This window comes from Nyctibius grandis, chromosome 3 (assembly GCF_013368605.1).
Source record: "Nyctibius grandis isolate bNycGra1 chromosome 3, bNycGra1.pri, whole genome shotgun sequence".
NCBI classification, from domain to species: Eukaryota; Metazoa; Chordata; class Aves; order Nyctibiiformes; family Nyctibiidae; genus Nyctibius; species Nyctibius grandis.
This window is the reverse complement of record NC_090660.1, coordinates 65556227-65572397: the sequence shown is the minus strand read 5'-3', so window position 1 is coordinate 65572397 and position 16171 is coordinate 65556227. Positions and strand designations below refer to the sequence as shown.

Here is a 16171-nt window from a genome sequence, read left to right as displayed (position 1 = left end):
GTCACGCTATACCTGTTAAAAAACCACACCACTTCCATCAAGAGCCCTGTGCCTTGCTGAGCATGCTTATTCCCTGCAAGCTCATGACTAAGAACAACATTTCCAAACTCCCTCCTTTTTGGTTTCTCACGTATCACAGCCTCCACAAGAAAATTCCCATGCATCTTATTACTCACCTAACATTTGGTGGATCTGAATTTATGATGGGTGTTGCACAAAGAGGCTTGTTTCCTTGAACATGGCTTCTGTAACCTTCTCTTGCAGGCAAACAGTACACCCTTTGGATAACAACTCGTACCTGTGCTTCTCTCCATCCCACTGCTCCTTGGCTTTCCACCATTTCAAGAAGAGAATCATTAACAGCACTCCGAGCTAAGGGATGCTGTTTGAGATCGCAGTTGTTATGGATTTGTGGAGCACAAGCAACCTGGTGAAGGAAAATCCATTAATAGAAACATTGCACAGGACCTTGAAACAATGTAGTGCTAAAGAGTAAAACTTCAGCATGAAAAATCACTGGAAGAAGAGCAGAATCAGTTTCAAAATGCTTACTGCACCAAAACTAACTTACAAACTAATGGCCAGTATTTATTGCGGATTTTTAATGAATACTCAAGAGAGCTGAGCACAGAGTGCTCTCCTGTGTTTAACTGGTGCTCTGGACTGAGCTAACTCAATCCGTGAGAGATGAGGGTGACACCAGCAGGACAACAGAATTGATATTAGCATTTATCATTCTTCCCCTTTAACTGAGTTTCATTTTTACTTCTTTGATGTTCTTTCTTTCTTCTTTTCCTTCCTCTTCTAAAAAAAGGGTAAAATCCATCTTGAATGTTTCCAGACTTTCAGATTAAGTTGAAAATGAGGGGGTGTCTAGTTTTATAGAACAGTAAGTTAGTCCTGAGACTTACACATGTCAGTGTAAAGTGTTCCAATGTAAAAGAATTAGATGATTAATGAAAAGTATAAAACTGTGAAAGTACAAACCTTAATTTATTGTTTCACTACTTCCAAAACATATTTTATGAATAAAAACTTCCAAACTTTCAAAGTAAATTTTATGAATAAAATTATGCTACATTTTGCCTTAATATAAATGAGTAATTTCATTAATTTTAAGTTTAAAATAAATCTCTTTTAGTAAAAATTGCAAGCAAGTATAGACTAACATGGTCTGTATATATAGGCTCCTTCCCAGCATGAGCCAAATTTCTATTTTCACAATGAAACCTGTTTTTATAAAAAGCTAGGTGCCAAGAGAAGTTTTCAGAGTATTACAGACTCCAGTAGAGTAGGAGAATTTGCAGTATTTAAAAGAAAATTGTCTACACCATTACCTCTTGTCTACAAAGTGGTTGCAAGAAAACTTGTCTACTGAGTTTTAAATGAAGTGGTTTTGTTTGTTAGGAACCATGAGGGGAACGAATAAATTGTTCTGGTTTTCGAATACCACAGTAGAAGCTTTTTACAAGATAGAGTTGAAGCAAGAAAGGAGATTAGGATTTGATTTATGTAACTTTTTAATTCCCAGGACTACAATGGGAATTATATATAAAGCAAATACCAAATGTTGACACTCAGTGTTGCTCATCAAACTTGTAGGGCCAAAATTCTCAAATATTAAGAATGGTTTTGGCTGGCCAATATAAAGCCTTTACAAGAGCCTTACTTTCAGAAAGTGCTGGCACAGACTATCAGAAAACCAGATCCCATAAAATACCTCAGCTTGTACAACCACAGCTAGAGACATGCACAGTCAATAGTCATTTTAATATAAACAAGGTCAAAATAGGAAAGAAAACAAATTGAAGGGGTGGGAAAGGGGGGTGGTGTTACCAACTGATGCTTTAAAGAAAGGACAGGATCGATTAGAAAATGAGTTAAGAAATAGGAGTGGGGAAAGGAAATGCTCGCTTAAAATAGTACCTTGAGTGAGTTAGCAGAAAACAGATTTTATTTCAAATAAAGATTAGCTATTCAGCTATACGGAATAAGAGAAAAATCAATGAAAAACCAAGCTAGAATTACTATTTAGCACAGTAGTGAGACTTCAGCAAAATAACCTCACAGCAGTTCAGCATCTGGATGGGCCAAAAGCTTCCACTAAGAAAATATTATTAAAATAAACACTGCATATTATTCAGCCTTGGCTAAACGAAAGGGGAAACTGAACAGGTCAGTAATTTAGAATTTTTGTTTTTGTTATGATTTCCAAACGTCTGCTCACCAACTTCTTACCAAGTGCTAAACTGTGAACCAAATGGACCTTACCTGATCTGAAGATTCCTGGCGTAACTCATCATCAAGGTCATCTAGTCTGAATGTCTGTGCCAAAGATACAATATTCTTCCTAATAAGCATCTTCGTAAGACCATAGGTCTTCTCTCTTGTTTCTGAATGTTCACTGAGTAGCACCTTCTGACTAAAATATGTATTCATGATAACAGGAACATCTGCATTTTTGAGAAGCAGTTTTTGCCTGGAAAAAAATAATTTAAATGGCATCAAATCCATTACAAGTTAAACTACTGATAAGCACTATTTTAAAATGTGTGTTGTACTGTATTTCTCTCCCCTTTTTTTTATCGTTACCACTAAAACACTCAAAGGTGTGTTATCCAAATTGCAAATAAACCACCCCATAGGTACCTTCAGCTTGGATCAGCCCTGTTAGCTGAGGCATAGCCCTGGGCAAGTGGAGCTCCACTGCATCCAGGGACAACTTACACCTGGAAGCAGGCTGAGCTGACCAGCCCTGTGAACCCCATCTGGCTTCACACAAACCCTACTTGGTGTCTCCACATTGTCAGCGCAGAACCAAGAGCACCAGAACCCCTGCATACAGTTACTGAGGTAAAAGCCATGAAAGAAAGATTACTAACCCTGCTCAGTGTTAATTCAGAGCGATGGCTCTGCTGGACCCAGCCTGGCCCTTGCAGACGAGGACATCCCTCTCTGGTGAGTGCTTCTCACCAACCCGAATTCATTCTCACTGCACCCAGCAGCAAGCTGTTCCTTCTGCTCTTTCTCCTCTCTTTTTCTAAAAGCAAAATCTTGTGCTTTTCCTACAATATGCTGCATGTTATTTCGCCTGTGTGTTTGCTGCTGTCAGAAATGTGCTCTCCAAGACCCAGTTTTGGTTTCTAGTGACAATGTAAATTCCAAAATAGCTTCATATGCAGCAATTTCTCGCCTAGCAGATTAAAGTAATGATTGCAGAATCTCTAAACACACAGTAATTTAATGCCACAGCATGTCTCAATGTTGGGATTTTTTCATATGCTAGTATCACAATAATACATTTAGAAATACACTTTTATACTCACAGGATACAAATCTAATGAACTCAGCTAACAAAAACAATCAGTAATCTCATTTTCTAGAGACCATCAAAACAGAAACAAAATTGACTTAGTGACTTTATTGCAGGCTGTGTTTTTCTGCTATTAGATTTGTATCACTTGGGAGTAAAACAAGGCCTCCTGCCTTGGCAGCAAAGCTGAGCTGACCTGAGGTCAGAAGTAACCTCAGGACTTCAGTCTCCAGACTGCTCAATAGTCACATTATGGAGATGCTTAAGCAAGTTTTCACATCTATAACATTATTTCTCAAAATGCAACCATACAAAGTTAAAAAACCAAACCAAACCAAACCGAAACAAACCCCACTCAAAAATACTTATTCCTGATCTCAGTCCATAACACTTATTTCTGATCTCGGTCCATACAAGATCTTGACCATGGTCTGTTTTATAACTGATTCCTTCATTCTCTACAGAGTGGATAGCTCAATGGAAATTAACACTTACAAATTTTCAAAAGAATAGGAACAGTTGCAGCAAGTTATTAAATATAATCCCCAGTTTTTTATAATTAGGAAAATAATGCAACATTAGAAAAAAAGTATACATTTAAAACTAAGCTTGCAACTTAAAACTATGAATCATACACAGGAATTATAAAAAAATGTATTGCTTCTACTTGTGAACACTCATGGAAGTTATGATTTGGAACAAAATTTGTGAAAAGCTGCAGCATAAAACTAAGTACTGAACTTCATCATGATGCCTCACTGCCATCTGTAAACTCTTCAGATCCAAGTGAGCAGTAGTTCATCCCTAAGGGACACTCAGTCCCTTGACTCCGGGTGAATTTGATAACAAAGGTCCCAGTTAAGAAGAGCACGACAGTAGCTCACAAGGCTGCCAAATTGACACTGCCTGATAATTTTCTGCATTACAAGATTAAAACTGAGGAATTAGCTTGGTCAGCAAACCAAGACATCTCTGACCTTATGAGATTTTTAAACTGTCACTAACCCCTTTTTTTCTGAAGAACAAAAATGTATATAAGGTTTGCTAGAGATCTCAGAACAGTTTGGGCTGTCTTTATATACAGATGTGGAATGAAAATTTTAGCACCTACTTTCTGGTGACGTCTGTGTTCAGACCCAAAGTAAACAGGAAATCTCTCTGAACACGAGACTGTTACGTCACTAATGTTAGAAGAATGTTTGCTTGATCTAAATCATCTCATTCTCTAAAAAAATACTGACGTTAGTAGCAAATCATTCGCAGGAACTCTGAGGTTTAGGGCTTTATTTTTATTTTCCTGGGCATATATGTGATCAGCTTTTTTTTTTTTTTTTAAGGCAGGTAGGTTTTACTGATACCCAAATTACGTGTACCATGGTTTTGCTATGCCTATGCATTCCATGCCTCAAGTACTTTTATAATCACCAAGAGCTTTCTTGGCTCAGTTTTCATCATACCTTTACGCAGGTAATGCATCAATTAATGGCTACTCAGCATTTCCACAAAGCAAAAAAGGAACAGACATACATTTTCAGGAGAAGCTCCCCATTTCTTACCTGTAATTAGTTCACTAAAAAGACTTTCTTTAATGAATCATTTGGTTTAGACCTGTATAGGTGTCCACAGACTTAGCAGTAACTCTTCAGCTAGGTCAGAGAAATAATCACAGCAGTCTGCTTAGATCTTCCCTATTTATCAATGGACGGATTCCTCCCAATAGGAAGTGAAAAGGACCAGCAATAAATAGAAATAATAACCAATTGAATTGAAAGAAATAGGAAAAAGGTTTGTAATAAGCTCACTATTTTGTGTACAGGTGGATGGCTAAATAGAAATACTTTATATTATATATACATATAAGTATATATAATATATATAAAATATATATACTATATAAAAATTATGTATATTCTTGATATACAATAGCTAATAAAATTATATTATATATTATTCCCAATATTTTTGTATATATTATTCAATACTAAGAATAGAATTATTAATATAACGCTAATTAATTGAATGAAAACTGTCCTTTTCCAGAAATTCTTCCTAGTATTGCTCAGCTCAAACAAGCTCTGCAGGATGGGAGTTTTGATCATCATCACGGCAGAAAACTCTGCATTGCCATTGTATATTATTCGTACTGTTCGCTTTGCAACAAAAGCAACCGTGTCAGAAACACACACACACGCCTTAACTCTTTTTGTCTGCTTGAAAGATACAGACTAGGGCAAAGAAAGCCTATTAAGCTGGAACAGTTGGGGAAAAAGAAAATCATTTCCCCAAGCAATCCCTGCAGCCCTGAGCTGCACGTGCTGCCCCTGTGCCCAAGACACCATAACTGATCCCCTCAACCTTCTGTATCTGTTCCAGCTGCAGATTCTCTACGGCCAGAAGCAGCCCTACTCTGTAGGATACAGAGTACACTCTGTAGCATCCTCTTAACAGATGAAGTGTTAAATGGGCATTTTGAGTCTTCTGTGACCTCTCTTCAATTTCTTCTTTTCTATCTGCTTCATTATATTTAAAAGCTTATTTTCAAAGATGAGAGACATCATCTCATCCAGCAAATCACACAGAGGCAATGGGAAGAAAATAAAGTTCACTACAGGCTTTTAAAAAAACAACCCTCTCTTGTACTCTCTGGTTTTCTTCTTGCTCAGCAAAGTATATTTAAATGTTGGATTAGCAGTCGACTTCCTTAATAACTGCCTTTAGAGGAAAGGTCGTTTGTAATGACCTGAAGTAGAGACTGTGAACTTTTTATACTACAGAGCATTTTTTTTCCTGGTATGTAGACAATCAGCAATTGCCGTAACTGGTCACATGCTAAAGGAACATGAGGCAATAATGTTATTTTTTTTCTTTTCCAGCAGCAGATTGCTTCTCTCTCGAAGGACATAGCTTGCTTTTTCTCTTCCTCCCTCCTGTGATGAAATGGCTATCTGGCAGAGTAGAAGCAGGAGATGTCCTAGCCTACCTCCCCGTTTATCGTGGTCTATCACCATTCGAGATACGAAACAGCACGGCATAGTATAAAGTAGCTGAAGTTTCAGCTTGAGGCAGGGTCTTAATCCTGCTGCCGAGCAGGCGGCAGGTTTGCACTGTGGTCTGCCCCGAGCAGTCCATCCACAGGCTCAGCCAGCGAGAAGCTGTGACTCTGTGGCAGCAGCTAGCTCACAAACCACACGCTTCCGCTCAGTTCTGCTGACATCAAACGGCGGTGCTGGTTCATGAACTCGACATGACTCTGGATCACTTTAAATTAGAGAACATATTTTTTTGTTTGCTCTCCCTGGATATTTTATTGGGCTTTTTTTTTCTTTTCTTTTACGAAGTGTAAAATGCCTAGAGCATTTTTTTGAAGAGTACATTGCATTAACTGAATGCTCTTAACACTTTAATGACCTACAACACACACTGTAACTACGAAATGGGTAATTTCAAGTCTCAGAACAATGATTTCTGAGGAAAGAAGGTTTAATGCCCAGCAAGTACAACAGCAGTAGTACGTGCAGGATAAGAGCACGCCAGAGCCTTACGCTGCTGCCCAGAAGCATGTGGAATCATCCTCCACAGGAGCACCATACAGGGCCCATCCCTAACTTCCTTGGAATTGCTTATTTTGTCCAACATGAAGGAAGTTGCTCATGCTGCCTCTTGCTTGGGACTTGAGTCCCATTTGCAATGTTTCACCTGTGAAAAATTGTAACGTGTCCAAGAAATGCCTCAGCACCACAATAATGATGATAATTAAAAAACACCAACAAATTTCCCAGGTCCAGACAGCTCTCTGCCCACCTACCACCCAAGGACAATAACTATCTTCCCAATATGTAGCCCAAATCAAAAAGCCATTTGGAACAGATCTACCTTCTGCCATGCCTAGAGATTGCCCAAACACATTATTTTCATCCATGAGTGAGTAATCTCACCACTCACATGTGAGCCTCCATCAGCGTCATTTACCATCACTTGAACGATCTGCACGAATACTGTATTTGTGAGCTCACACTTTCATAACGCAAAACAACTTCTCCTGCCCCAACCTCAATGACAGAAAACAAGAATCAGCTGGTATCTCTCTCTTTGAAATTATCTTATTCAAAGCAACAGATTATTGAGAGACAAGTTCTCAAGGCTGATTTTACCCTTTTCTCCATGAAGAAACAGTATTAACCATCTCAACCAACGTCCAGAGTCATATATGTCAAATATACAATTCTCAACTGTGTCAGGTTTACAAAGAAATGTAGCTTCAGCACCTCAGAATAGCAGCTCTGCAGAAGATTCAAGAATAAAAAGCTACTCAAGCTATGTCTGAAATGTCTACTTTTAGAGTATGATGCATTTTATTTAAGTAGCTAGATACTTGTTTTGTTCCCCTATTGGAAAAATATTTTGTCTGAACACTCATTCCATGAATACAACACACAAAGAAAAGAATACATAGCTGTTAACTGCACGTATTGTTATAACCCAATCTGTTACACCATTTGTCACTCAACCTTCAGTAAAAAAACAAACTCTAAGGAAGTTAGTAAAACAACACAAGTAATGAAAAAAAAACTTCTCCATTGCAGCACAAGTTCTTTCTGCAAAATAACATTGTACTTTTCAACAAAATTACTTGTAAACCTAAGAAATCACTCCAGCGAGAAATTATGGTACACAAAGCCAACATTTTTATCACTACATCATTTTACTAATTTCAAAGTAATCATATAAACTAACCACTGCCTTGCCATAGTACTGCCTTTTGAAATGTGACACCCTGTAGCATGAAAAAAAGTTCTATGGAAATTTTCACATTTAAGAAGAGCTCCGCTATAAAAAGCTTGTGGTTAACATTATGCACTATTATATCACACGCCCAGCGCTCTCACCTCTGCAGGGAGGTGCACCGTGTGCTAACTGAAGAGGATGTACACGTCTTCTGATGTAGGAAAGCACAGATGGATATCAAAGCAAATCTCATCCACCTCCAGGAAACTACTGGCATACCAGGTTTTACCAAGATGGGAAAGTAGGGAAGTTTCTCAAAGCTCTCCAGGCACTAGCTTTGGCGACGAAGAAAGCACCCGAAATTTCTAGCATTCTGGACCACAATTTATCATGACAAAGCTTAACCTCTGGCACCACCAAACATAAAATTCCACTCAAAGGCTGCGCTTATGCACAAACTGGCACGGAAACAATCTCTTGAGCTCATTGGGTGAATACTTTTTGAGGGAATTTGTTAAAAATCTCCTCCAACTGTGATGCTGGGACTTTTTTACTACCTAGTCCGGAAGTTGAGCACAAAGCAATTTTTAAAAGATCTAAAGTTCAATTGGTAAAAAACCTGCATGCAATAAAGCATCAAATGAGACAGTTGCTTTAATAACAAAACAAAAACATTCCCCCCCACACAGTATGAGGGTGTTACAAGTAACTGGGGAGCTATAAATATCGTGGTTATCTTTTCATAATCAAGATGTTATGAAAGAATTCCCATCTGTGTGTTTACCCCATATATCAACTTGTGTCTGACTAGCCACGAGCTCATTACTCAGACGACTTCTTCTCTCTGCTCCCAGTGCTAAACTGCACGTAGAGTTTGAGGTGGCTGAGGGAGGATGGCTGGAGCCACCAGAAAGTCCAGGGATAGATCAGACGGATTCTGAAAGGTGAAAAAAGGGAAGCAAGCAAAATGCAAAGTGACATCATATTAAAACTCGTGGTGAATGTCAGAGACAACAAAAATGGCTGTACTGGTATGAGATCAGAGGCCCACCTACCCCATACTCTAGCTTACAGCAGCAAACAACACATGTTTGAGGAAGGCTACAAAAAAAAAAAAGCAAGCATCTAGTGAAAGTTCCCCAGAGCACTCTCTTCTAATAACTTCTAAAAATTTTCAGCTTAGGGACTTCCTAAGGCAGAAGTAGTGTGTTTGTAGTTAACAGTCCTTGGCAGACTTTTCTTCCAGGAACTTATGTGCCTGCTTTTTGACCATTTGCACATTTACAGCATCCACAACATCCTGCAGCATCCACGTTGCTCTACAGTCTAATTAGACACATGTGAGAAACCACTTCCTTTTTTTGTTTTGATCTGTCACCTAGTGGTTACCTTGCTGCCCCCCACTTCTTGCTTTTAAGAGGCAGTGAACGACCATCCTTCTTGATGCACTTCCTAATACAGACCTTTATCACATCCTCTCCCAGCCACTGCTTTTTCAAGGTGAAGAGCCCTAGTCATCTTAGTCATTTCCCATAGGGAAGCTGCTCCATACCTCTCCTTGTCACTCTTCTCTGATATTTTTCCACTTCTGCTACGTATTTTTGACTTGGGGGACTGAAATTCCAACCTAAAAATGCACAATAAATTTCTACAGTGATATCACGATGCTTCTGACTCCATTTCTAGGAAGTCTTACAATTTTATATGTTTTTCTGATCATTAGATGAAAACTAAATTGACGCATTAATGAAGCTATCAGAACACTAAAACCACATTCCTGGATAGTAACAATCCAGAGTCCATCATTTTGTATGTGCACTTCGTATTTACCTACAATTTTGTAGTAAGAGAGGTCAAATCCTTCCCTCCAGCCCTAGTTCTTGAGCACTCTGTAGGAGGATGAACATATTCCCCCTGTCCATAGGATTGTGAGGACCACACTGTGCCATTGAAGAGGAAGAAAACCTGCATAGTATTCTGTTGTACAGAAGGTGTCCAATTATTTCCTTCCATGACACAATGGAGATTTGAGGCAACAGGTTACACCAACAACTCCTCTGCCTGTGGTGGAAAGGTAAGGAGTGTGACCACTTTGCCAGTGTTACACAGCATCACCACTCCTGAGGTATCAGGAGAAGCTGCTTCTCAGGCCAGAAGAGCTCTGCAATATCTGCCCAAGCGGCTGAGGGCCATATGCTGGAGTGAAGAACCTGAGCTCAGAACTTCTGACCAAGGTATGAAGAGTCAGGGTACTTGGCTGGTTGGTTCAAGTTTGGAGGATTATCGGAGAACTGTTAACAAATTCCATTTTCAAACACACTGTTCAATGTTTTGTAGAGATTATTAAGAACACTAGCTTTTTTCTCCCATAAAGGTTTGGCATTTGCTGTTGGCAAGGACTCTTTACGAGTCCATGCTCGCATACATGCTCACAAGTGTTTTCACAGGCATAGTAGCAAGAACAAACATCCCTGAGCAAACTCTCGTATTCAGAAAGACAGTTCAATATATGCATATGCTTGATTTTATTTAAGTATTTTATTATTAAACGTAATATTAAAAAGAAAAAACCCAACACAACTAAAAACAACTAAAAAACTCCCATCAGACTTGTTCTTGTACTCCTCTCTTGTTCTGGTACTCATCTCTGGGCATTTCCTATTGTTTCTTGGCCAGGACATGGAGCAAGAACGAATTCTGGTCTGGCCTGCTAAGGTCACTTCTTATACAGACAAATCCAGTGCTACTAGCACATCTGTACAGGGAGAGTAGCTGAAAGTAGCAGTAGTTCTGGGTTCTCCGGTAACACAAAGGGGATCACAAAAGGTAGCGAGAGCTCGCTCAGTGTCACAGAGCACAACAGCAAAGCAGAAGACTCCCTCTGAGCTGGTCAAACTCTGCTTCAGCAAGAAGGTGGGCAGCAGCCTGGAGGTCTCAATGAACAGCACCAGGCAAAGGGAAATGGCTGGACCCCTGGCACAGAGAGCTGCCGTGCGGAGCTCCAGAGGTCCTTAGGGAGGTTGTAGACCAATTTTACCTGCATTGTGGTCCACTTCAGCTTTACTGAGCTGAGAAAAATCAATTTTTTCACTGTATTTGCTGCTACTGTTGATAAATGTATAACAAAGGTAAAGGCGGCAGTGGCTCAGCCTACCACGGAAACACTACTCTGCTGTGATAAACAAAACACCTTTCTTCTTTTCACGGTGGAAAACAGCCCTTCAGAGTCTGTGTACTTTAAAGCTATCACCCACAAGAATTACTTTCAGAGCTTCATTTTTCTTCTGTGTAATAGTACATATCTTCTCCATTAAATCGCAATAGATGGATTCTATGGCATTGCTCTCCCACAGTTGAAACAAGGAAAAACACTCTGAGAAATAACATTTAAATTCAACATTCTCCTTAACGTTGTCTTTTTCTTTCTTTTTTGAATCAAGAGCAATCTTCATATTCCTGCATTACTTTAAAGACATAATTGTACAGAACAAGCAAAAACTTCTAATTCTAATAATGAAATCTTATACTGGTGGTCTCCAGGTCATTGCTTAACTTTTGGTTTGTTTTATTTCACTGAACATTTGCAATGACAATTAGCCACCAGATCACGTCTGGGAGAATTTTCATACTATATCAAACTATTCTTATGTGCCAGAATTTCTTTTTCGGATTCATGTAAGAGGGCTGGTGAATCAGCAGAGCAGACTCAGTAAAGCAATGAGATGGATGAACGCCTGGACTGCTTTTTTTGTGATCCCATTAGCCTTTAGAAGCTACACAGCTTCAGCACATTCTAGGTTTACTTTTCCATTTCAAAGAATATTTATTTCTAGAAGGAAACACTTTTTTCTGCTTCAGATAGAAGAAAATTAGAGAGGTATAGTGGAAAGATGAAAGCCCTTACTATTTAAAAAAAAAAGTACACACAGCTCTGCTTCTGTGTTTCTTCAAAATACTTCAACATCTACCAATCCAATAAGCAAAGTTTAGCCACCACAATTCTTGTGTTGCACAGTCATACGAATACAGCTCCTTGAAACTAATTATAAGCCAAGCTGAAAGAAACAGGAAAATACCAGACAAATCATTACAGAAATAAAACCTAAGAACAACTTTTTCAGAAGAATGAGATCTGTATTTTCCTAGAGGACCTAAGAAAACAGAATTCCAACTTGATTCATTGCTTGAAGCCCTATCATAAACACAGTAAAACTCCTACAAGTCACCAAAACAAGGGGCCATCAATAACCTTTAAAAACCGGGAAGATTCCTGGCAGCCAGGAGGTTGTGACATTTGGTCACAAATGAAGGGCCGGTTCTTGGACAACCCACTTCAGTTGAAGAGCTCTGCAGAAGCAACGCACTTCCAAGGGAAAGGAGCATTTTGGAGTACGGGTGTCTCTCACTATTGCACCCAACCCTCCCCTGCCGAAGAGAGCAGAAACAAAGCCTTTGAAGTTGTGGGAAAACACCTGTGAAAACATACAGATTCTGCAGAAAACCAGAGAGAGACAGAAGGGAGAAGGTGTGCCATCATGGATATCTTGGCCCTGGCAAAGGAAAAAACCCTTAAGTTTAAAGTGAGAATGACATTCCAAGAACAATAGCGAAATCAGCCAGTACAGAGAAATGTTTATACAATAACGGGTGAAACAACTCCCCTACACACACATTTCCCAAGCAAACAACTGTAAGCTTATCAGGGGCTTAACTATATCCCGTATTGTTTAACAAAGGATGGCATCCCTATTCTCAGGCCTGGAAGCTGCACACCAAGTTTCAGAAGCAGGGATTTTGCAGCCAAATTTGAAAACCTGAGAAATATGAACCTAAAGAAGGACTGCTGACTGACTTCTTACAAAGGGATCATCATGCATTCTGTTTTTCTTTTCTGTACTTTTACTCTATATGTACCTTCACTAAAATAACAGCAAATACAATATCACTGTACAAGGTGCCAGGTTTTACACAGGATCAAACTGGCTCCTGTGTTTGAGTCGAGTCACATGCTATCATAGGCAAAACCAGGAGAAAAAAAAAAATCTTTGACAAAACGATCAGGCTCCAGCAAAACTATCTGCCATTCCTCCTGACTACTCTCACTACAACTGAAGTACTACTGGTAAGAAACCATCTTCTAACTCCAACAGAAATAAGTTTGTACCAGCTACTCATCCCTATGTAAGCCGAAATCCATCATTTTTTTCTCTCTGGTGGCAAGACCGTCCCTGCTTTCTTATTTGTTTATTTTATTTCTTATTTAAAAGAGTGTCCCCTTCTTGTTCAGCCAGGCCAAGGGTCGGCTTCTCTTAGTCTCCTGTCCCAGGGAGTGCGCCCTGGTCTGCAGCCACTCTGCTGGGCCCCTCCTGCACTGCTCCTCCAGGTGCTGGCACTCTGGCAAGGGAGGGGAGAGCTTCACACTCATATTCATGTACAATTCAAGATGGACCTAAATAAAAATTATTCTCTTGTTCAACTGCATCACTAAACAGGACGTGGAAAAAACATATATAAATGCAATAATACTAGCGTATCCTTGCTTTAAGTTGTGCAAGTAAATATAGTTAGGATATTGTATTTTAACACATATTTATACGGCTGCTTTTAAAGCAGTTACTTGTGTTCTGTATTACCCTCTTTATCAGTTGCTTAAATTAAAAAAAAAAAGCAGCATATCTGAAACCAGTGCAAAACTGTCGAGCACAAATACTGTTCGAAGAGGAGTCTTTGGGCTGATTTCCTGTATGTAAATATCCTCAGCTGAAAAAATGTCCAGGGCACGATTCCCGGACTACGATACAGGAAAAAAGAGGAGTTCCCTGAGTTAGTTAGCATCAGAAGGAAGACACAAGGGACTCATCAAGGGAAAAGAGGCCATTCCGTGACTCTAGCATGTGCGTGCACATACAGACAGAAGTGCATGCACACGCATGTGCACTCCCTTCCCCTCCCCGCCTTGCCCCTGCCCCGGTGGGGCGGGCGAGCTGGCGCAACACCCCCTCGAGGGAACAGCTCGGGAAAGATCTGATACCGTGTTTTTACATTCAACTGACTGCATGCAACATTCCTTTCAAAAAAAAATATTATCTGTTTGCTTGCTTGAAGCGTCACAAAGATAATATTCACGTCTGTGACCCTGACTGTCTCTGGTCAAGAGGCAGGGAGATTGTGCAGGCCACGTTGCTTTCCAGCACCCCTGGGACGCCCGCCAGAGAACAGCGCTGCCGCCTCAGAGAGGCTCAGATCCCTCGGCCTTCGACTAATGCTGTTAGCAGTCCCTCTGGCTAACTGCTGAGAAGGGGAACGGCATGCACAGGAGACTTGCCTTCCACGGCCTTACACCTGCGATGCTGATGTACACAGCGAAAACACCTCTGTCCTAAATTTGGGGAGAGAATATTATTTTTTTTCTTTAGAGAACCTTACCCCCAGATCACTTGTCTTTCCATTTCTTCTTTATCATTGTTGTCCTCCAAATTCCTACACCACCACCCTCTTTTAACTATCTGCCAAAACATTCATATCTGTTTTCTACATTGTGGTTACATGTACACGTGGGCTGAAAATCTTATAAAGAATCTTATTTAAACACAGCTTCATTGTTCACACATTGTTCGGACAACCAGCTATACAGAGCCAAACAGCATTACAGAATCTCATTTCAAAGCCTGATTCAACTACAGGAGCACCCATTTTAAAGTGAATCTAACTTATTGTCCTTCCCATAAAAACTTGCCTAAGTGCATTTTAAACGAAATGTTGCCAAGTGCAGAAATGCAATCTCTGCCCTTGGAAGTCCTTGAACTAAAGTTTGCTGAAGGCTGGCAGGTTAATCCAGGGAAGAATCCATCTGTGTTTGCCCAGTCCTTCTATTCTCCCACCAACACGCAGTCCTGGAGATAGGGTAGCCAGATAGGCAGAACTACTATCTCATCTGATAGGGCTGGTCTGTTCATCACACCCACCACATTTTGCTTCCACGCCAATAAAGGCACAGCCTAACAGAAAAGCAGATCGTGAAAAGCAGTTAACATTTTTAGGACGTCTCAAGCCGATCTTGTCATGACAGTGTTCAGTATAATACCTTCTGCTGCCACAGACCATGACCACAACTGATCACGTAATGACAGGGATAAACGTATGTTTGCATGGCTATATATATGAGTATACAAATCCTTGATTTTATAAACTCGTCACAGAACGTGTGAAAGGCTTGAGATGCAAGCACATTTCACTTTATTTTGTTCTAAACTTGTTCTGGGACTGCCATTTTTATTTAAGTCTACCCTGTAAAGGTTAAAAAAAAAAAGTTTTGAAAAAATTCAAGACCCTAATAAACCCAAGAGTGTCTGCCCAATAGAGAGGACCAAAATACCTACCACCCACAACAGCTCTCCGTAAATGTAAATCTCCTTACCCAAACCCTCCCCCTTTCTCTTCAGAAGGTGGGTGGCCTTTACCGGGAGCCCTGAAGGTCTGTCTGTGTCTGATCAGGAGAGCACACATCAGTTTAGAAAGCCTCTTGAAGTCATCCAGGGAGTTTCTCTTCCATGCTGTCAGAGGGTATCTGGCTGAAGGACACACACTAAACACAATTGTGGCAGCTCAGCAGTCATTTGTACAGACTTTTCCAAGCTATCGTTTTCAGGTTCTTAAATTGCCAAAAACCAGGCCTAACAGTCACCAAACAATTTTTAAAATGTGGTAAAATTACATGTCCATTACAAAACACGTGCTTAGGTGCAAGGCTGGCTTACTTCTATTTAGATAATAATGCCGCATAGAGATCGCTGTTGCATTTTAATAGCATTGTAATGATAACGAGGCCCACATGAAAGGCAAAAATAGTTGCAACTTTTTGAGCAGGCACAGACAGGAAAAAAGGCTATACTAGACTAGAAAACATAGCAAAAGAATATTGAAAATTAGTAATTCATGCAGCAGAATGAACGGCTGGTAAATTTTAAGCAAACACTTTGCCTCTGTGCTCACTTGTATCATCTTCCCTGAGGCTGAGCCTTTACCGTGCTTCCATCCCACCTACGCTTGGGCTGTACCAAGCGTCCTGCACTTTCTGAACGGGTAATACATCTTTTCACTACCATAACAGACTCAGACATACAGAGAACACTG

At 40.0% G+C, this 16171-nt stretch overlaps 1 protein-coding gene across 1 annotated transcript in view; it reads right to left on the bottom strand.

The window, feature by feature from the left end:
* The window catches only part of SPIDR (scaffold protein involved in DNA repair), a 207522-nt gene that overhangs the window by 73958 nt on the left and 117393 nt on the right, over positions 1-16171 (bottom strand). Inside the window, exons 9-10 of the mRNA XM_068396733.1 lie at positions 2272-2479; positions 177-427 (exon numbers count right to left, since the gene is read on the bottom strand). Coding sequence (XP_068252834.1) covers positions 177-427; positions 2272-2479 — 459 coding nt within the window. The remainder of the gene's footprint in view (positions 1-176; positions 428-2271; positions 2480-16171) is intronic.